General features: G+C 42.6%; 1 protein-coding gene across 1 annotated transcript in view; it reads right to left on the bottom strand.

The window, feature by feature from the left end:
- Positions 1–22844, bottom strand: part of gdpd2 (glycerophosphodiester phosphodiesterase domain containing 2) — a 77762-nt gene that overhangs the window by 24119 nt on the left and 30799 nt on the right. Inside the window, exons 6-8 of the mRNA XM_060832304.1 lie at positions 21182–21332; positions 19938–20162; positions 5574–5719 (exon numbers count right to left, since the gene is read on the bottom strand). Of these exons, the coding sequence (XP_060688287.1) occupies positions 5574–5719; positions 19938–20162; positions 21182–21332 (522 nt within the window). The remainder of the gene's footprint in view (positions 1–5573; positions 5720–19937; positions 20163–21181; positions 21333–22844) is intronic.

Here is a 22844-nt window from a genome sequence, read left to right as displayed (position 1 = left end):
CTAAAATGTTCAAACAGAATACTAATAAGAAACCTTTTAACACTCGCTTTCTGTGCAACTGTCTCCCAAATAATGTAATTTCCTTAACATTGTAGTTCAAACAGAAGTTAACTGCTGTTTGCTAAACTAGATTTGCACCAACAGGGCACTGGGAAATTCATAACGTGCCATTGTTATCCCAGGACAATATCACTGAAGTTCTTCTGGAGGCTGATGAGGTTGTATTGAGAAAGGGGCTTACCTGTGAGGCTTAGATAGACCTACACCAACTGAATTGGGCTGACTTTTCTTTCAGTACTAAAGCAACACCTCGTCATTAACCTTGAAAAAGGTGCCTAAAAATACTTAGCAATTAGTGGGGTGGATTTCCTGTTCCTCAACAATGGATTGAATTTGCTGCAAAGTCAAAGGATCCTGGGCATTTTAGCAAGTCATATTTGCACACAGCATAAGCATCCAATCATAGTGAATTATTTTCATATGCAACAAGCCAGAAAGTTGAAAACCGTGGTGTTGGAAAAGCACAGCCGGTCAGGCAGCATCTGAGGAGCATGAGAATCGACATTTCAGGCATAAGCCCTTCATCAGGAATTACCCGACCTACTGTGCTTTTCCAACACCACAATTTTCGACTCTGATCTCCAGCATCGGCAGTCTGCACTTTCTCCTAACAAGGCAGGAAGTAAAATTCACAGATTATTCTTTACAATTCATTTACATTTTCAGAAATGTAAATAAATGTTTGGCTACGGCAGAAGTTAAACATCTTATAAGATAACTTCCATTAAAATAACTTCCATTTTGAAATTACGCAGTGATGATTTATATTTCTGGAATTAGGTATTTGGCTGAGGATTTTTGGTTTGCACTCATCAGGATAAATGGAAACATACAATCACAAAATAATTACATACAGGAGGAAATGTTGCTGATTGGCTGGCAAATTAACTGATGGGCAAGGCAATGCTATGTTGTTTTATGTTAGTAACTACTGCCCTCAGTCCAAAAAGACATTCTATCCAATATACAATAGAGCAACAACATTTATAAATTTCAGTGCTCATACAATGCTAAGTATTTAGGACATATTTTCCTGGTGCTTAGGTGATTGGAACAACATGTTCCTTTGGTTGTTCATAACAGGCAGAGCAGAGACTGTATGCACGAAACCCATGCTTGCAAAACCTAAAACAAAATGGTAAGTGGAATTGAAATGCCCATCAGCCATGATTGAACTTAGAACTCCATTAAATATTCAGCTATACATCATTCAGTAAAATGAAAATTTTCAAGATTTTTTTTAGCGGATAAAGAAACAAAAGTGGAGTTTTTGACAATTCAATTACTTAGGGATTGAATTCTGAAAGGACCCTTACAGTGCATCCTGTGGAAGAGTATAAAGTATTATTAACAATTTCCTACACATATATATGTATGGACTCACAATATTGCTATCGGTTATGGTAATGACAAAGCACACTTTTGAGCTTGGAGCAGCGAAGGCTGAGCAGGGGCCTGACTGATGTTTACAAAATTATAAGGAGCACAGATATGGTCAATAGGGATAAACTTTTCCTTTGGTAGAGAAGCCAATAATCAGGTGGCATTGGTTGCAGGTAAAGGGCTGGAGGTTTAGAGAGAATTTAAGACTTCTTTTTGACCCAGAGAGTGGTGGGTATCTGGAACTCACTGCCTGAAAGGGTGCTAGGGATGGGAACCATCACAACATTTAAGAAATATTTAGATGAACATTTGAAATACCATAGTACATAAAATTATAGGGCAAGTATTGGAAAATATGATTACAAACAGGTAGGCGCTTGATGACCAGCATGAACAAAATGGCCCAAAAGATCTCTTTCTATGCTGTAATGCTCTATAACTAATGTTTTACCCATTTCCACCACATTAAAATCCTACCATTTATGTTTTGAGACCTATTTAACTCTGGTTGCAAAACACAATCTTGTAATATTCACATTTACTTTGGAAGCATTCATGAGGAGTTCAGGCAGGTAGTGTACAACATGGAACAGATTTTCTGATGATTGGGAAGCTCTCGTAAAATACTGCTGCCCTTCCTATTTTGGAAACAAGAAAACACTGCTTCTCTGACGGGCGATTCTGTTCAACATCATTGGGGAGGGGGAAGAAATCCATATCACTTTTCACAGCAGTTAACTACCGTATTCTGAAATTTGAAGATTGAGAATCACAAGCAGTGACTTTGACAGCTGCTATCCTTTGATAAGTATGTAAGATAAGTGTAAGGTTAGGGTGTCATGAAGATAGGGTGCCAGATGTTGAGGGGGTAGGGCACCAGGTAAATAGGGATCAAGGTGGGATTGGGTGCCAAGTTGGCATGGGGTAGAGTGCCAGGTGGGTATGATGTAAAGTGGTTGAGTGCCAGATGGTGGTGTGACAAGTGTGTAGAGGTAGTTGCTTGGAGATATCATGTTATGTGAGTAGGGTGCCAAGTTTGTAGAGGGTAGGGAGCCAGGGAGTAGGGTCCCAGGGTGAAGATGATAAGGACACAAGAGCTGGAAAGTGTGCTGGTGCCTGAGAAATGAAGGAAGATTGGGTCTAGAATGTAGAATGAGACAATGGGGCACTTGGGTCTGGAGCTGAACTCAGCTAAACTGGGGCTCACCCTCATCAATTCCTCCTTTGAATCCTCCCACTTTCTCCAGGTCAAAGGAGGAGCCATGGGCACCCGCATGGGTCCCAGCTATGCCTCCCTCTTTGTTGGGTGCATGAAAGCGTCCATCTTCTACAGCATCTACACCAGCATCATTCCCCATCTTTTCCTGCACTACATTGATGACTATGTCAATGCCACCTTGTGCTCCCACAAGGAGGTTGAACAGTTCATCAACTTCATGAATACCTTCCACCCTGACCTCAAGTTCACCAGGACCATCATGGAATCTTCCTCCCTATCCTGGACCTCTCCATCTCCATTTCTGGTGAATAACTCAACATGGACATCTACTTCAAACCCACCGACTTGCACAGCGACCTGGACTATATCACCTCCCACACTATCTCCTGTAAAAATGCAATTTCTTGCTACCACTTCCTCAGCCTCCGCCTCATCTGTTCCCAGGATGACCAATTACACCGAAGAAAATCCCAGATGGTCTCTTTCTTCAGGACAGCAATTTCACCTCCCACATGGTCAACAATATCCTCCAGTGCCTCTCCTCCACTTCCCGTACCTTTGCTTTTGAATCCCACATTTCCAATCACAACAAGGACAGAAACCGCACCCCCTGCCCCCTCCAGTCTTCACTTTCCACCTCACCAACCTCAAGATACAACGCATCATCCTCCATCATTTCCGCCACCTACAACTAGACCCCACTATCAGAGACATATTTTCCTCACCACTCCTATCTGTGTTCCACAGAGACCATTCTCTCTGCAACTCCCTTGATAGGTCCATGATCCCCACCAACCCACCCTTCACTCTCGGCACCTTCTCTAGTCATTGCAAGAGGTGTAAAACTTGTGCCCATATCTCCCCCCCACCACCGCACATCCATCTCAGGCTCCAAAGAATCATTCCACATACAGCAGAGATTTTCCTGCACCTACACACATGTCATCTACTCTATTCATTGCTCCCGATGTGGTCTTCTGTACTTTGGGGCAACAGGATTCCAACTTGCGGAATGCTTCAGACACATGCACTCAACAACCCCAACAGCCTGTGACTGAACAATTCAACTCCCCTTCCCACTCTGTCAAGGACATTAAGACCTGGGCCTGCTCCACTACCAGATTCTGGCCACCACATGCCTGGAGGAAGAATGCCTCATCTTCTGCCTTGGGACCCTCCAACCACATGGGGTCACCTATTTCCTCATCTCCCTTCCCTCCACCTTATACCAGACACAACCCTCCAACTCGATATGGTGTGGGGCATGAAAGTTTTGAGGTCCAGAGTAGAGTGGGTTTGCCGGTCCCAAGTGATGAGATGATGGTGTCTGGTTTGGGTCTGGGAATGCAAGTGGGAGTTAGAGTCATAGAGTCATAGAGTCATAGAGATGTACAGCATGAAAACAGACCCTTCGGTCCAACCTGTCCATGCCGACCAGATAGCCCAACCCAATCTAATCCCACCTTCCAGCACCCGGCCCATATCCCTCCAAACCCTTCCTATTCATATACCCATCCAGATGCCTTTTAAATATTGCAATTGTACCAGCCTCCACCACATCCTAGTTGAGTGAGATGACCATAAGGTCAGAGTTGAATAATTACTCAGAGGTTAGGCTATGTAATAAATAGTCTAAGACTTTCTGAGTAACTTTAATTAACTGATCATTTTGAATTCTATGATTCAAATGTATATTTTTAAAGGGTTTCCAAGTGTAGAGGAATTGCACAGCAGAATTTTCAATTTCAAGCTTAATTCCCTCACAGTCTGCTCTGATAGAAACTCCGCACAGTTCCCATGTGCAACTCCTATCCGTACTGGAATAATAACTGACTGGCCATCAAAACATTCAGGGCTGTGTCCCGTCTAAAACAAAAAAAAGTAATGGTCATACACTCATAGAAATGTACAGCACGGAAACAGACCCTTCAGTTCAACTTGTCCATGCTGACCAGATATCCTAATCTAAACTAGTTCCATTTGCTGGTACTTAGCCCATATCCCTCTAAACCCTTCCTATTCATATTTCCATCCAGATGCCTTGTAAATGTTGTAATTGTACCAGCCTCCACTACTTCCTCTGGCTGCTCATTCCACACAAACACAACCCCCTGCCCCTTTGGTTGCTTATATATCTTTCCCATCTCACCCTAAACCAATGTCCTCTATTCCCCCACCCCAGGGAAAAGACTTTCTCTATTTATCCTATCCATGCCCCTCATGATTTTACAAACCTCTATAAGGTCACCCCTCAGCCTCCAACTTTCCTCCCTATCGCTCAAATCCTCCAACCCTGGCAACATCCTTGTAAATCTTTTCTAAACCCTTTAAAGTTTCACATCTTTCCGATAGGAAGGAGATTAGAATTACACGTAATATTCCAAAAGTGGCCTAACCAATGTCCTACACATCTGCAACATGACTGCCCAATACCTATACTCAATACTCTGACCAATAAAGGAAAGCCTACCAAATGCTTTCTTCACTATCCTATCTACCTGCGACTCCACTTTCAAGGAGCTATAAACCTGCACTCTTTGTTCAGCAACACTCTGTAGGACCTTACAATTAAGTTATAATTCCTGCTAAGATTTGTTCTTCCAAAGTGCAGTACCTCGTATTTATTTAAACTAAACTCCATCTGCTACTCCTCAGCCCATTGGCCCTTTTGATCAAGATCCCGTTGTACTCTGAGGTCAACATGAATTGAATTCATGTTGCTAGTATTGAGGCTTTGTATTGTACCTTTATACAATATCAGGTCACCAAACATATCTCTATTGAACCTTCAAAGAAATAGATCAAATTGTGACTTTAGTGATGATTGCCTGCAGTCTTCTAAGATCCATTTATGAACATAATCTGGTCAGGTTCTAGTATTTAGGCTCATTTCTGTATCAAAGCATCTTACCTGATCTCCATGAAACTAATGTTACTATAGCGAATATTGATGGCGTGAATGTTCTGTCTTTGCAGTGTCTCTGGGTCAAGTTTTTCTCCCACAATCTTCTGGAAATCTTTGGGTGTGCTATTTTTATTGTCAGGCAACCATAAGATCTACAGAGAATGAAGTATGAAAGCTTGTTCAGAGAAGAGCATATTCACTGTGGCATTCTTTACTCCTATCCACCAGCCTGAAATTTCTAAAACCTTTTATCTCACAATTTTCCAATAGGTAGCCTCACATTTTCAGTGATGAGGTCAGGTGTAGATGTGCATTGATAGTAGGGCTTCTGGTTAATATATTAGTATTCTGAAACCTCAAGAACACACTGTTATTTTTCTAAGTAAGATTTAGGAGGAGACATAAATCTGTTTCTGTCCGGTTACCTACAGGTGAATTAAAATCACATGTCAAATTGTGCTCAGCAATTAATATTCTGACAACACAAGTTCAAGTCTCACCATGGTAACTGGTGAGCTTTGAATTCAATCAAGTTTGGTAAAATGAGACAAGTAATTAAAGTTCATATTAAAACACACAGCACAGTAGATAAATGTGACAATAAGCATTTTTTCCTAAACATGAAGAGAAATGAAGTTGATACTACAGGCATGATGCAGTATGAAGACAGTTCTGTGGGAAAATAGGAAGATAGGTTGTAAAACTAATGACTGTCATGGCTTGAGTCAATAACCTTAGGGTGATAGGAAACAGATAGAAGGAATGGTTTCTGGTCACAATGATAGCATACACCTTAGAGCTGATGAGGAGATAAAAGGAGCAGCAACAGATGTAAGTGCTAAAATAACTGATTCAGTATTAGAGAAAGAGTTTGCTGAAGTTTGCCACGACAATTACTTGCAACTTGCTCTTGAAAGTCACGTCTGTAATTACTGAACTTTACAAAGGTTTGAAGTGTCTCTTTAAAGCCAAACAATTTTGTGTTGCAAACAAGCCCTCATTTAAAGTCTGGTTGAAGATTTGTAGCTCGGGTGTCCGTTGTTGTGGTTCTGTTCGCCGAGCTGGAAGAAACATCAAAGCAGTGCTTCACAGGAGGCTCCAATAGCACTGATGATGTTCCCTAGCCAGGGAACGAAACGTTTGCAGCAAAAACTTCCAGCTCGGCGAACAGAACCACAACAACAAGCCCTCATAATAACAATCAGTGACATGAGATTGAGTGTTGACATAAAAGGAAGGGCGAATAAATTCATTTTACCACCATTACATAGGGAAGTCAGCCTTCAAAATGGCAGCTGGTGAGCTGATTTGAGAATCTGAGCCCAGCAATAGGTCACTGGGTTCATTAATTAGAGAAAATGTGGTGGCTCGATTGAGGTTTTGTTTGCTTGGGTAAACAAGAAGGTATCATTGCAATTGGTCTCAGGGTAAACTGAAGCAAGTTGATAAATGCCCGGGGGTAAAATGCAGGTGATTGTTTCCTGGAAAGAGAATCACAAGGGTGTGATATGAACTGTCTGATTTTACATATTTTCACTTTAATTTGTTTTAAATTGTTGAGTTAATAGTGGATTTTCTGTGTCTCTGAAATTAATAATTAAATTATAGGTACTTCTGTCGCCATGGTGATTTAGTTGGAACTTGCTCCTTTGGCATTCATCACTGGTTACTGTTCCTCAAAAAGAAATGAGCAAATTGTTACTGACTGAATCTAGCTTTCTCCACAAAAACAGAAATTGCTGGTGAAACTCAACAGGTCTGGCAGCATCTGTGGGAAGAAATCAGAATTAACGTATTGAGTCCAGTAACTTTAAATTTGACTCATAATATTAACTCTGGTTTCTTCTTACAGATGTTGCCAGATTTGCTGAGCTTCACCAGCAATTTCTGCTTTTGTTTCAAAATTCCAGCATCCTCAGTTCTTTGTTTTATCTCACCTTGTCTACACTTCCAGGAACCGTGATGTCTCCTCTTACAATTTCTCTTGACTGCTGGCAAAGAGACAGCAGAACCTGAATTGCAATGAATTTCAGTAATGTGCTCTTTACAAGTTAAAAAAAGAAGGCTTTTCAAAATTCCTTCCTCAGCCCTTTGTGAAAACCAATCAAACTAATCCAGTCCACTATCAAACATAAAGTAAAATGAAAAGAGAGCATTTACAATTAGCTCAGGACTTAATTGATAATATAGAACTGAATATTAAGAATGTTAGGTTTGGTGCCATGTCCAGACAAACACACTGGGAGGTTAGTGACCTGAGTTTCAATAATATGGAACTAGGAAGGAGTGAACTATCATTCAGCTGAGGGCAACATATGGGATATCCCTCAAAGAAATTGTGATATTGCTTCCTGAGCCTTGATGGGATTGATGCTACCCTACCCTAAATAACAACAAAGACCCAAATCTGTACCAAGCATACAGGTACAGCAGGTAGTGAAGAAGGCTAATAGCATGCTGGCCTTCATAACAAGAGGGATTGAGTATAGAAGCAAAGAGGTTCTTTTGCAGCTGTACAGGGCCCTGGTGAGACCACACCTGGGGTATTGTGTGCAGTTCTGGTCTCCAAATTTGTGGAAAGACATTCTGGCTATCGAGGGAGTGCAGTGTAGGTTCACAAGGTCAATTCCTGGAATGGCGGGATTACCTTACACTGAAAGACTGGAGCAACTGGGCTTGTATACCCTTGAGTTTAGAAGACTGAGAGGGGATCTGATTGGGACATATAAGATTATTAATGGATTGGACACTCTGGAGGCAGGAAACATGTTTCCGCTGATGGGTGAGTCCCGAACCAGAGGACACAGCTTAAAAATACAGGGTAGACCATTTAGGACAGAGATGAGGAGAAACTTCTTCACCCAGAGAGTGGTGGCTGTGTGGAATGCTCTGCCCCAGAGGGCAGTGGAGGCCCAGTCTCTGGATTCATTTAAGAAAGAGTTGGATAGAGCTCTCAAGGATAGTGGAATCAAGGGTTATGGAAATAAGGCAGGAACAGGATACTGATTAAGGATGATCAACCATGATCATATTGAATGGTGGTGCAGGCTCGAAGGGCAGAATGGCTTACTCCTGCACCTATTGTCTATTGTCTATTGTCTACTACTTGCCAAGTTAGAAATACTGGAATGATGAAAGGATGTGTAAAGTTACATATCACAATATGCTACTGTATGCAGTCCCAAAGAAAGAAGTTTGGTGGGAACTAAATTGGAGAGGGGAAGCACTCATCAACATGTAGTAGTGTGAAATCATTGGCTACATCATGATCCTGAAGTTTAATAACACTAAGACTGAAGGCAATTGTACCATAAAAGTAATTGATACCACATACAAACAAACACAAACTGCTTATGCATGTGTGTGAGATTACATTGCAGCTACTAATCAATTATCTTTTAATTATTCAAATAAAATCTGTGAGATATCGCACCCAACCTTCATCTTTACAGTGAGCAACCAGGTATGGATTAGCTACAATGAAATGACCAACAAACACCTCTGAAACTCAATGGAAATAGAGAGATTTGTCAACACATTTGGATTGGATGTACCACCTCCAACAGAACACCTACCTGCATGTGGCAAGGACAGTGGAAAATCTCCTTTATTTACTACAAACAGCAGCAGAAAAAGGAGCCATTAAGAAAGACACGGAAAGACTAATTTATGTGATGGCAGGGATTGTGGAAATGGGGTCTTCATATAAAAAGCCATCTTTAGATATGGATCATCTCGTATATTGGCAATCATTCAATTGGCATTAGTTTGTGATTTTTGAGAAGATTTGTAGCTCAGGTTGGTGATAAGTATGTAAATTAGCTTGCTGAGCCTCAAGGTTTGTTTTCAGACATTTTGTCACCATACTAGTGAGCCTCTTGTGAAGCGTTGGTGTTATGTCCCGTTTTCTGTTCATGTGTCTTGGTTTCTTAAGGTGGGTGATATCACTTCTGGCTCTTTTTCTCACAGGATGGTAAATGGGGTCCAAAGAGATGTGTTTATTGATGGAGTTCCAGTTAGAATGCGAAACCTCTAGGAATTCCCATGCATGTCTCTGTTTAGCATGTCCTGTGATGGATATGTTGTCCCAGTCAAAGTTGTGTCCTTCCTCATCTGTATGTCAGGATACTAGTGATAGTGGATCATGTCTTTTGGTGGCTAGTTGGTGTTCATGTTTCCTGGTGGCTAATTTTCTGCCTGATTTTCTGATGTAGTGTTACAGTCCTTACATGGTATTTTGTAAATGACATTTGTTTTGCTAATTGGTAATAGTTTTGTAACTGCTTCCTGAATCCTGTCTGAAGTCAGCAAAAATGAGTTGAGAAACTGGCCAAAATGGCAGCCAAGGAACAAGAAAACAGGTGGGATTGCAAGCTTTAGTAAACCCAAGCTCCACCTTGTGCTAAGGATACAGGTATAGATATAGTCAATGTGGGAACCTCCTTAGAATGTTAGGTCTAAAGGAAACAATCTTCACAGCTTAGGTCAATAATCTTAAAGCAATAACGAAGCAGAGAAGAGGACTTTGTTAGGCTCACATTGAAAACCAAGATTCTTGCACTGATGAGATGAAAGAATATCTACAGAACACTGAAAGCATTGTTACGTGATGTGAGTTCTAAAATAATCATCAAGTGGATTGTGATAAGATGTAAAAACATTGTGATGAAATGTGAGAATTAAGACTATAAATTTCCAAAACAAAAACTGAAGTTGCTGGAAAAGCTCTCAGGTCTGGCAGCATCTATGAAGAGAAATCAATGTTAATGTTTTAGGTCCAGTGACCCTTCCTCAGAAGTCCTGAGGAAGGATCACCAGACTAGAAATGTTAACTCTGATTTCTCTTCACAGATGCTGCCAGACCTGCTGAGCTTTTCCAGCAACTTCCGTTTTTGTTTCTGATGAACAGCATCCTCAGTTCTATCGGTCTACAAATTTCCATGCTGACTTTACTCTGTGAAGTTTGCAAAAGGCGTCTCCCCAACACATGATCAAAAATAAAGCCTGCGATTGCTGATCCTCACAAATCTCAAGGTAATTGTTTATACCACAACAATGATGATCACGACGTCATTATCAATTATAAAAAAAAATCAAGTTCACTAGTGTCCTTTAGGAAAGAGGGAAGGAAATCTGCCATCCTTAATTGGTCTGGCCTACATATCAAACTTGTCACACATCCATGTACTAGATTCTTAATTGCTCTTTGCAATGTTCCAACAAGTTATTCAATTCAAAGGAACTTAGGGATGGCTAGCAAATGCTGTCTTTTCAAGTGATGCATTTGATTAAAGAAAAACAATGCATGTGGCCTTGGGACTCAGAAATGATAGACATGGGGTTTCTAACATTGTATTGAAAATAAAGCATTTTGCGTCTCTGTATTTCAATGTTCCCAGTTTTTCCTCCATTAATCCAATGTCTTGTGTGTATATATATACACTATATTCAAACATTCATCTATGCATGTTTTATTGCAAGAAATGTATCACAAGATATTTGTCCAATTCAGGATGGTGAGTAGCATGAAGGATAGCTTGCAAGTGATACCGCGTTTCCCTTGTCCGTTTAAATGGAAGTCATCATGAGTGTAGAAGATATTGTCTAAGGAGTCTTGCTGAGTTGCTGTAACATATCTTGTAGATGGTACGCACTGTTACTGCTGTGCATCAATAATGGAGGGATGGATATTTGTGAATAGGGGTCAATCAAGCAGGCTGCTTCTCCTGGATGGTATCAAGTTTCTTCAGTATTGTAGAGTTGTACACATCCAGGATATGTGGGGAGCATTCCAACACAGTCCTGAGTTGTGCCTTGAAGATGCAGGACTGGCTTTGAGGAATTAGGAAGTAAGGTGTTTGCTGCAGGATTCCTAGCCTCTGTCCTGCTCTTGTAGCCGTAGTATTTATATGGTCAGTCCAGTTCAGTTTCTGGTTGTTAGCACCCCCGTGTCTTGATAATGGGGGATTTGGTGATGGCAATGGTTATTTTGAAATGGTCTTTGCCTGGTACTTGTGTAGAATGAATTTTACTTGCTAATTGTCAGCTCAAATCTGGATATTGTCCAGGTCTTTCTGCACTTGGACATGGACTGCTTCAGTAAGATTATCAGAAGGTCAGCTAGAATACAGCTGTCTAAAATACCGAAGATTAAGAGGGCAAGTCTAAGATAATTTTTGTGTGGAATTCAATACTACTGGAGGCAGATGACATTCTTTCTAAACTTGATCCAGAGTTGGACATGATATGTTGTCTACCTCATGCTAGGGTGTGAACGCTCTCAAATTGTCTTGAAAGGATATTTGAGAGTGAGGGTAAAGTACACTGGCATTGTGATTCATTGTGTAGTGCTTGAGTCAACAGCACTGGAAAGAATAGGCAAGAGGAGATAAATTGAAGAACAGAACCTCAAGGATTATAACCTGTAGATCATTACCCAAACCATTTGTAAATTTCCATTGGAACAAACAGATGAGGAGGTGGGTGTATGGCTCAAATGTTAGTGTAGTTGAAATAGGTTTCAATTCATAAGGTACAGGCATCAGTAATTGGAGATGAGGAGATTGTGTCAGTTTGATAGGCTCACTCAAATTGTACTGACTAGTGCCCTCAAGATTCAAATAACCAGGGCTGTAGAGTGAGCTCTGAATTAAAGACTTTGGGAGATGATTTACAGTGAGCTCTGAATTAAAAGGCTTGTGAGAGATTTGCTGAAGGGAGGTTTAGGAAGCTAATGAGAAAATACAAGGAAATATTGTGGTGTAGTAATATTGGTAATGATAATCAGAGAGTGACTGGAAGCGACAGAGTTTACAAATAACAACACTGGGGTTTAGATCAGAGTGGTGCTGGAAAAGCACAGCAGGTCAGGCAGCATCTGAGGAGCAGGATATTCAAAGTTTTGGGCAAAAGCCCTTCATTAGGAATAGAGGCAGGAAGCCTCCAGGGTGGACAGATAAATGGGGGGGGGAGCAGGGAGGGGGGGGTTGCGATGAAGCTGGGGAAAAGGTAGCGAAGAGTACGATAGGTGAATGCAAATGGGGATGGAGGTGATAGGTCAGAGGGGAGGGTGGATTGGATGGATGGGAAGGGAGATTGACAGGTAGGACAGGTCATGACGACAGTGCTGAGCTGGAAGGTTGGAACTGAGATAAGGTGGGGGGAGGAGAAATGAGGAAACTGGTGAAGTCCACATTGATGCCCTGGGGTTCAAGTGTTCCAAGGCAGAAGATGAGGCGTTCTTCCTCCAGGTGTCGGGTGGCGATGGACTAGTGGTGGAGGAGGCCCAGGACCTGAATGTCCTCGGCAGAGTGGGAGGGGAAGTTGAAATGTTCACCCATGGGGTGGAGGGGTTGATTGGTGCGGGTGTCCCAGAGATGTTCCCTAATGTGCTGGGCGAGGAGGCATCCAGTCTCCCCAATGCAGAGGAGACCCCGCATTAGAAGCAACGGATACAGTAAATGACAACACTGCACCAGCAAAGAGGTTCATTGTGGAAAATACAATAAAAAGACAAAATTAAAAGGTCTATATTAGAATCCATGAAGTCTTTGAGATAGGATGAATGAATTGATATCATACATAGAAACAAATCGATATGGTATGATATCCTTTGCAGAAATGTGATTACAAGGTGATCAGTGTTGGGAATTGAATGTTCAAAGATATTTGACATTTTGGAAGAAAGGTAAATGAAATGAGTAACTTTGCTATTACAGAATAAGATCAGTAGAATATTGAAAAAATTATTTTGGTTCTAAAGGTCAAGATATAGAATCAGCTGGATGAAGGAAAATAGAAAAGGAAGGAATTAATTGACGGGATTAGTTTATAATCCCTAACAATAGACATACCGTCGGACAGAATATAAGTCAAGAAATAAGAAAACAACTTCAATAAATGAGGGAGATTTCAATATTCATGCAATTACACAAATCAGATTGGTAAAGGTAATCTTGAGGAGGAACTCATTGAATTTATTTGTGATACTTTCTGACTTATATCAGTATATTGTGGAAACAAGTGGACTGCAGGCTGTTTTATACTTAACAATGTGTAATAAGTGTCAAAAAGTATGGTCTGGAAAGGCACAGCATGTCAGGCAGCATCCGAGGAGCAGGAGGATCGACGTTTCAGGCATAAGCCCTTCATTAGGCATGACCTCCCCTTGATGAAACCATGTTGCCTTTGCCCTATTTTACCATGGGCAATAAGACAGGAGTAACTAATAATTTCATGGTATAGAATTTTTCAGGGAAGAGTGATCATATAGTGTTGTAATTCTACATTCAGTTACAGTGAGAAACTTTGGGTCTGAAAATAGTTCTTCAAACTTAAACAAGGGCAATTACATGGATATGTGGTGCTGGAAAAGCACAGCAGGTCAGGCAGCATCTCAGGAGCAGGAGAATTGATGTATCGGGCAAAGATCTTCACCAGGAATTGATGCAGATTTCGAATGAAGAGTTTTTTCCCAAAATGTTGATTCTCCTGGTCCTTGGATGCTGCCTGACCTGCTGTGCTTTTCGAGCATGACATTCTAGGCTCTGATCTTCAGCATCTGCAGTCCTCACTTTGTCTGAGTTACAAGGATACGTAGACAGAGTTGGTTAAAGTTGGAAGCTCACATGGAGTGGAGATGACCAGTGGCTGAAGGCTCACACGGAGCAGGGATGACCAATGGCTGGAGGCTGAAAATGTGTTGCTGGAAAAGTGCAGCAGGTCAGGCAGCATCCAAGGAACAGGAAATTCGACGTTTCGGGCATGAGCCCTTCTTCAGGAATGAGGAAAGTGTGTCCAGCAGGTTAAGATAAAAGGCAGGGAGGAGGGACTTGGGGGAGGGGCGATGGAGATGTGATAGGTGAAGGAGGTCAAGGTGAGGGTGATAGTCCGGAGAGCGGGTGGGGGCGGAGAGGTCGGGAAGAAGATTGCAGGTTAGGAGGGCGGTGCTGAGTTCGAGGGATTCGACTGAGACAAGGTGGGGGGAGGGGAAATGAGGAAACTGGAGAAATCTGAGTTCATACCTTGTGGTTGGAGGGTTCCCAGGTGGAAGATGAGGCGCTCTTCCTCCAACCGTCGTGTTGTTATGGTTTGGCGATGGAGGAGTCCAAGGACCTGCATGTCCTTGGTGGAGTGGGAGGGGGAGTTAAAGTGTTGAGCCACGGGGTGGTTGGGTTGGTTGGTCCGGGTGTCCCAGAGGTGTTCTCTGAAACGTTTCACAAGTAGGCGGCCTGTCCCCCCAATATAGAGGAAGCCACATCTAGTGCAGTGGATGCAATAGATGATGTGTGTGGAGGTGCAGGTGAAGTTGTGGCGGATATGGAAGGATCCCTTGTGGCCTTGGAGAGAAGTAAGGGAGGAGGTGTGGGCGCAAGTTTTGCATTTCTTGCGGTTGCAGGGGAAGGTGCCGGGAGTGGAGGTTGGGTTGGTGGGGTGTGTGGACCTGACGAGGGAGTCACGGAGGGAGTGGTCTTTTCGGAATACTGATAGGGGAGGGGAGGGAAATATATCCCTGCTGGTGGGGTCCGTTTGGAGGTGGCGGAAATGATGGCGGATGATACGCTGTATATGGAGGTTGGTGGGGTGGTAGGTGAGAACCAGTGGGGTTCTGTCCTGGTGGTGGTAGGAGGGGCAGGGCTCAAGGGCGGAGGAGCGGGAAGTGGAGGAGATGCGGTTGAGGGCATCGTCGATCACGTCTGGGGGGAATCTGCGGTCCTTGAAGAAGAAGGCCATCTGGGCTGTGCGGTGTTGGAACTGGTCCTCCTGGGAGCAGATGCAGTAGAGAAGAAGGAATTGGGAATATGGGATGGCGTTTTTACAGGGGGCAGGGTGGGAGGAGGTGTAGTCTAGGTAGCTGTGGGAGTCAGTCGGTTTATAGTAGATGTCTGTGTTGATTCGGTCACCCGAGATAGAAATGGAAAGGTCTAGGAAGGGGAGGGAGGAGTCTGAGACAGTCCAGGTGAATTTGAGGTCGGGGTGGAAGGTGTTGGTAAAGTTGATGAACTGTTCAACCTCCTCGTGGGAGCACGAGGCAGCGCCGATACAGTCGTCGATGTAGCGGAGGAAAAGGTGGGGGGTGGTGCCAGTGTAGTTGCGGTAGATGGACTGTTCCACATATCCTACGAAGAGGCAGGCATAGCTGGGGCCCATGCGGATGCCCATGGCAACTCCTTTGGTCTGGAGGAAGTGGGAGGATTGGAAAGAGAAGTTGTTCAGGGTGAGGACCAGTTCAGTCAGTCGAAGGAGGGTGTCAATGGAAGGGTACTGGTTGGTGCGGCGGGAAAGGAAGAAGCAGAGGGCTTTGAGTACTTCATGATGGGGGATGGAGGTGTACAGGGACTGGATGTCCATCGTGAAGCTAAGGCGTTGGGGACTGGGGAAGCGAAAGTCATGGAGGAGGTGGAGGGCGTGGGTGATGTCCCGAACGTAGGTGGGGAGTTCTTGGACTAAGGGGGACAGGACCGTGTCGAGGTATGCAGAGATGAGTTCGGTGGGGCAGGAGCAGGCTGAGACAATGGGTCGGCAGGGGCAGTCAGGTTTGTGGATTTTGGCAGGAGGTAGAAATGGGCGGTGCGGGGTTGTGGGACTATGAGGTTGAAGGCGGTGGATGGGAGATCCCCTGAGGTGATGAGGTTATGGATGGTCTGGGAGATGATGGTTTGGTGGTGGGAGATGAGGTCATGGACAAGGGGGCAATAGGAGGAGGCGTCCGCGAACTGGCATTTGGCCTCAGCGGTATAAAGGTCGGTGCGCCAAACTACTACCGCGCCTCCCTTGTCTGCCGGTTTGATGGTGAGGTTGGGGTTGGAGCGGAGGGAGTGGAGGGCTGCACGGCGGCAGTTGGCTATAAATAGATCAAAGGCGGGTAAGAGGCCAGCACGGGGTGTCCAGGTGGATGGGGTGTGTTGGAGGCGGGAGAAGGGGTCGTCAAAGGATGGGTAAGAGTCTTGGTCGAAAAAGTAGGCACGGAGGCGAAGGCGGTGGAAGAATTGTTTAATCTCTCGCCGCGTGTTGAACTCATTAATCCGAGGGCGTAGGGGAATGAAGGTGAGGCCTCTGCTGAGGACTGATCTTTCATCCTCAGAGAGGGGGAGGTCTGGAGGGATGGTGAAAACACGGCAAGGCTGGGAGCTAGGACCTGCTGTGGGACTGGAGCTGGGAGTGGGGGCGGGTTAGGCGCAGGGGCGGGGACGGAGATCGGTGTGGGGACAGGGTTAGGCGTGGTGATGGAGATCGGCGTGGGGGTGGGGCTAGGTGTGGTGACAGGAGGCTGGAGGCTCACACGAAGCGGGGATGACCAATGGCTGGAAGCTCACATGGAGCAGGGATAACCAATAGCTGGAGGCTCACATGGAGCAGGGATGACCAATGGCTGGAGGCTTACACGAAGCAGGGATGACCAATGGCTGGAGGCTTACACGGAGCAGGGATGACCAATGGCTGGAGACTCACATGGAGCAGGGATAACCAATGGCTGGAGGTTCACACGAAGCGGGGATGACCAATGGCTGGAGGCTCACACGAAGCAGGGATGACCAATGGCTGGAAGCTCACATGGATCAGGGATGACCAATGGCTGGAGACTCACACAGAGTAGGGATGACCAATGGCTGGAGGCTCACACGAAGCAGGGATGACCAATGGCTGGAAGCTCACATGGATCAGGAATGACCAATGGCTGGAGACTCACACAGAGTAGGGATGACCAATGGCTGGAGGCTCACACGGAGCAGGAATGACCAATGGCTGGAAGCTCACACGGAGCAGGGATGACCAATGGCTGGAGGCTCACACGGAGCAGGGATGACCAATGGCTGGATGTTCACACAGAGCGGGGATGACCAATGGCTGGAGGCTCACACGAAGTGGGGATGTTTGTTGGGGACCAGTGCAGACAGTCAGCAGCTTGCGAGGCAGGTCAGACCAAATGTGGAAGCTCCCAGTGTAGACACTTTATGGGATGACTGTAATGAGTCATAGAGTCATAGAGATATACAACATGAAAACAGACCCTTCAGTCCAACTCTTCCATGCCAACCAGATTTCCTAACCCAATCTAGTTGTACCTGCTAGCATCCGGCCCATATCCTTCCAAACCCTTCCTATTCATATAACCATCCAGAATCCTTTTAAATGTTGCAATTGTACCAGCCTCCACCACTTCCTCTGGCAGCTCATTTCATACACGTACCACCCTCTGCGTGAAAGAGTTGCCCGTATGGTCCCTTTTATATCTTTCCCCTCTCACCCTAAACCCATGCCCTCTAGTTCTGGATTCCCCCAGCCTAGTGAAAAGACTTTGTTGATTTATTCTATCCACGCCCCTCATGATTTTATAAACCTCTGTAACGTCACCCCTCAGCCTCCGACGCTGCAGGGAAAACAGCCCCAGCCTGTTCAGCCTCTCCCTGTAGCTCAAATCCTCCGACCCTGGCAACATCCTTGTAAATCTTTTCTGAACCCTTTCCGATAGGAAGGAAGCCAGAACAGCACGCAATAGCTTAACTTTTTAATTTTATTTCTTATTTTTCTAACTTAAGCTATGAATAATTGTTAATAAAGTATCTTTTTTCTTTTCCTGTTGTTTCTCTAGTTTGTATCTAAGGTGTGTACCTAGATACTCTGTAATTAAGATGGTGCCATGTATAGTGACATTGTAAAATTTTCATTGCACTTCTGTACATCCATATTGGAATACACGTGAAAATAAATTATATTTTAATATTCTAATTCTAGTCTAGTTGCTGAGCAGTTGCCTTTGGATCAAAATGGTGAGGTTTCACCTTCAAGTCTTCATGAGTGACTTTCAGATGCAGAATGATTATCTAATATTCTTCATGTTCACTTTTGTGTTGTTGTCCCTGTGTCTTCAATAACCTTTGAGCTTGCTCTATTCATTTATCCCCTTCATAAAACTGTTAATGTTTTCAATTTTCCCCTTGAGCCTATGATTTTGCGAATTGCCATCCTATACACTTGTTTTGTTGGCCTTGTGTCTCCACATGTTGATGCTGAGCGATTTTTACTTATAGAGTGTTAAAGCCATACGGCAAGGAAACAGACCCTTCATTCCAACCAGTCCATACTGGCCATGTATCAAACCTAAACTAGTCCCACTTACATGTGTTTGGCCCATTTCCCTCCAAGCCTTTCCTATTCTTGTATTTATCTAAATGCCTTTTAATTTTTGTAACTACCTTGTAAAAACATACACTCCTGCAGCATCTATCTGCTTCTATGGTCTATGAAATTTTTAGATTAGATTAGACTTAGATTAGACTTACAGTGTGGAAACAGGCCCTTCGGCCCAACAAGTCCACACCGACCCGCCGAAGCGAAACCCACCCATACCCCTACATTACCCCTTACCTAACACTACGGGCAATTTAGCATGGCCAATTCACCTGACCCGCACATCTTTGGACTGTGGGAGGAAACCGGAGCACCCGGAGGAAACCCACGCAGACACGGGGAGAACGTGCAAACTCCACACAGTTCTGACTCTTTTATCTTGAATTTCACCCATTCACTGCAATCATTCCCTGGGGAGTTCTATGATCATTAGTGCCTAAATCCCCTAACTAACTAACAATGCATTAACTTGGAAGAACATGGCCCAAGTTGCTGAGGAAACAAGGATTCTCCTGATGGAAGGCCACACACTGTGACTGAGATACTTCTGTCATCTTAATCAGAAGACTCGAGGCAGAAGGTGAAACGAGATGATTCCAGATGGATCTATCGGAGGGTGTGCATGGGCTTCCACGTTTTTTACAAGCTCTGATAAGCTTTTATAAACTTTAGCAACTTTGAAATGCAGATACAACCTTCTTGGATGGTCTCAGAAATGGCCCATCAAAATCAATGCTTGTCCAAAATGCTGTCTTTCTATGAAATACTCCTGACCCTTTTATCCCTCCTTTATTGAACTCATTCAACAATAGTTTGCCTCCAATACCACCCTTAAATTGATAAAAGTCCTCCAAATACCTTTCGAAAAGTTTTTTCACATTTCGATCTATTTCCATAGCTACAACCACCTCCTCTCACTGTGATATCTGATCTGTTTGTTTTACCAAGGTATGAACTGCTCTGTAAGGCTTTCCTTGATTCTACATTGTTTCTTAATTAACTTTCAAAATGTTGTGAAATTTACATTTGGGTTAATACACTGAATGCGCCATTCTACTTCTGGGAGTTAATTCTTTGCAAACTTAAATACCTTAAAACCAATATTGGAGAATGAATTGAAATAAAATCCCATTTAGTTCATGTTTTTTCAGAAATAACATAGAGACATTATGCTCTGCAAATATAGAGATGCTACAATTTCTATCTGTCATCTTTGAGCAGGAGGTTTGATTTTCTTACCAGATTGTGATCAATTGAGGAATTCAGAATGGTTTCCACAACAATTTTGTGAGGAGCATTGTAATATGGATGAGACATATTCTTTGGAGGTCGCAGGTCAAATATCACATATTTTTTACTTCTGGCAGCAAGAGCCAGCAGCTGAGCCAGTGAACAAACCCGTTGTTCGGAAGCATTTTTCTGTGATTCTTCTGATAGCAACCTCACTGTGTAGTAGGGATCTTTCTATCAGGGAGTGGAGTTAGGAAAGGAGATACACAAAGTCAGGAGCACACAAAAATATTTTAACATCTTATTTTACCTTTACACTATAGACAAATCAACATATTCTGTTGGCTGAGAAACAAGATATTACAGAAGCTTTCAGATTTTTAACAAAAAAATTACAGTCATAATTTTAACTTCCAAAGACAATGAAAACACCCATCATTTGCATTTATACTTTTTATATTGACTTACGTGATCATTAGTAAGTAAAAAATGAGGTCTGCAGATGCTGGAGATCACAGCTGAAAATGTGTTGCTGGTTAAAGCACAGCAGGTTAGGCAGCATCTCAGGAATAGGGAATTCGACGTCCTGATGAAGGGCTTATGCTCGAAATGTCGAATTCCCTATTCCTGAGATGCTGCCTAACCTGCTGTGCTTTAACCAGCAACACATTTTCATACGTGATCATTAGATTGAGTGTCTATATTGAGCGCTTACGGCGCAGGTTAGATGAGAAGTAAAATTCCCTCAACACCTTTCCATTCAATATTCTCAGACATAGCATGGCTATATATAAATAGACAGAATGTACTGCAACTTTTCCTATTGTGCTTTTAGCTTCAATTTCAGAACAACACACCTTCCAATATGGCATTTCTATTTACAGTGATTTAACAGCCAATGAGTAATCTTTTTGGCATAGATTGCCACCTAGTGCTAAGTTAGGGAACCTATATAGGGGAATTTAACTGAAGCTGCTCTGAGATCTTAATGAAAATAATAAGTCTAATTGAGAGATGAAACTTTATACCTATATTTCTTAACGGTTTTCAATCTTAAGGGCCTAAAGATGCCAGGATAATGTCAAAACCTGAAGCTGCATATAGTCCTTAAATTTATTAATTCTATTGTCTGCATTTTGGAAGATGATTACTTTCTATGTACCACATGTGTCATACATTTCCACAGAACTTAGTAAGGACAATGCTTTGATCCTAAAGATTAAAATAAACATGAAAAGCCATCAAATTTTTACCTGTAGAAACCACTTCCCTGCATTGAGCTTCTGAATCTCTGTCCATGTAAAACTTGCAACATCATTTCTGGTCCTTTTAGGAAAAACATCTGCTATGTCTGTTGTTCTTTCAAATGTAGAGTCATGCATTAGAAATGGAACTCCATCAAAACTAGAAAAAAAAACAAAATGTAATCTTGTCAATCTAGATTTTAGTTTTTTTTTCAAAAAATACACATTAAGAGCATATTTCAAAATATTTTGATTTGAAACTTTCAGAATTTGCAATAAAATTAAATTTGTCCCTATACAGTATGTTACACACTTAGGTGATTTAACATCATCATGATATTATTTTTATTTAAATTTAATTTATATTCCATATCAGGCATACAACCCAAGTGCAGAATCTTTCATTGTGAAAATTACAGTTAGTACAATAGAATTCAACTTCTTTCCATCTGTCTAATTCCATTTTGAAGTGTGTCCTAATGCACAATGACTGACAACAACGTTTCTCCAGTCCACACATGCAGCAGCTGCTCCAGGTTTTAGTACATCCCTCAGCTTACAGCAATCGATCTTGGAATGTGCCAATCTGCAATACTCAGTCAAGGGCAATTCTTCGCACTGGAAGACCAGGGCACATTGAACATATCAAAGAACATCCTCTATTAAGTTGTTGGCCTTCAAGCCACAGTTGATGTTTATTTCATTGTGCATCCCTGGGAATGACATGTAGAGCATAAAATTCTATTGAATGGGATTTTCTGGATGAACTTTGACAGAAAAAAAACACTGCATCTCTCCTCAGATCTTCTTTGCATGGCTCATTCCACAAGTAAGTGGACAAAGTTAACAATCACACAACACCAGGTTATAGTCCAACAGGTTTATTTGGGAGTACAAGCTTTCACAGTGCTGTTCCTTCATCAGTTAGCTAATGGGGCAGAATCATAGGACACAGAATTTATAGTAAAAGCTCAAAGTGTCATACAACTGATGAGGTATATTGAACAAACCTAGATTGCTGTTAAGTCTTTAATCATTTAGAATGGGGTTGCAAGTTTCGATTCATTAATATGTAAATCTCAGAACTTCTTTCAAGTCACATTCTCAAGATAACTTAAAGTTTTATAAAAAAAGGAGACATCTCAGCGCAGACAATGCATTAAAGTGTGAGGTTAGAGTCTGTCTGTATCCCAACATTGAGTCAGACTGGTTCTATTTCCAAAGTAGGAACTTATAAAATGTCACATGGACTGTCTGCCTACAGATTATGTGCTTTTTGAACAAAATGGAATGTTATCTGCAAATACAAATCAGCAAATGCAAATTCACCCCATATGTGTGTGTGCGTGTGTGAGAGGGAGAGAGAGAATAAGAATGTGCATGTGTGTCTGAGAGAGAGTGTCTATGAGAGACGGTCTGCATGAGTATGTGAGTGTGATCATGTGTAAGAGTGTGTGTACGCATGTGTATGTGAGTGTGTGTGTCAGAGTGTATAATGTAGTGGGGTCACCACATAAAACCTTAAGTTACCTCATGAATGTGACTCAAAAGAAGTTCAGGGGATTTACATATTAATGAATTGAAATCTGCAACCCCATTGTAAGTGATTAAAGACTTGATAAGAATCTAGGTTTGTTCAATACATTACATCAGTTGTATGAACTTTGATCGT

The sequence above is a fragment of the Hemiscyllium ocellatum genome, chromosome 11, assembly GCF_020745735.1.
Source record: "Hemiscyllium ocellatum isolate sHemOce1 chromosome 11, sHemOce1.pat.X.cur, whole genome shotgun sequence".
Lineage (NCBI taxonomy): Eukaryota > Metazoa > Chordata > Chondrichthyes > Orectolobiformes > Hemiscylliidae > Hemiscyllium > Hemiscyllium ocellatum.
Note: the sequence above shows the minus strand (reverse complement) of the source record. Positions and strands in the feature narration are given on the sequence as shown.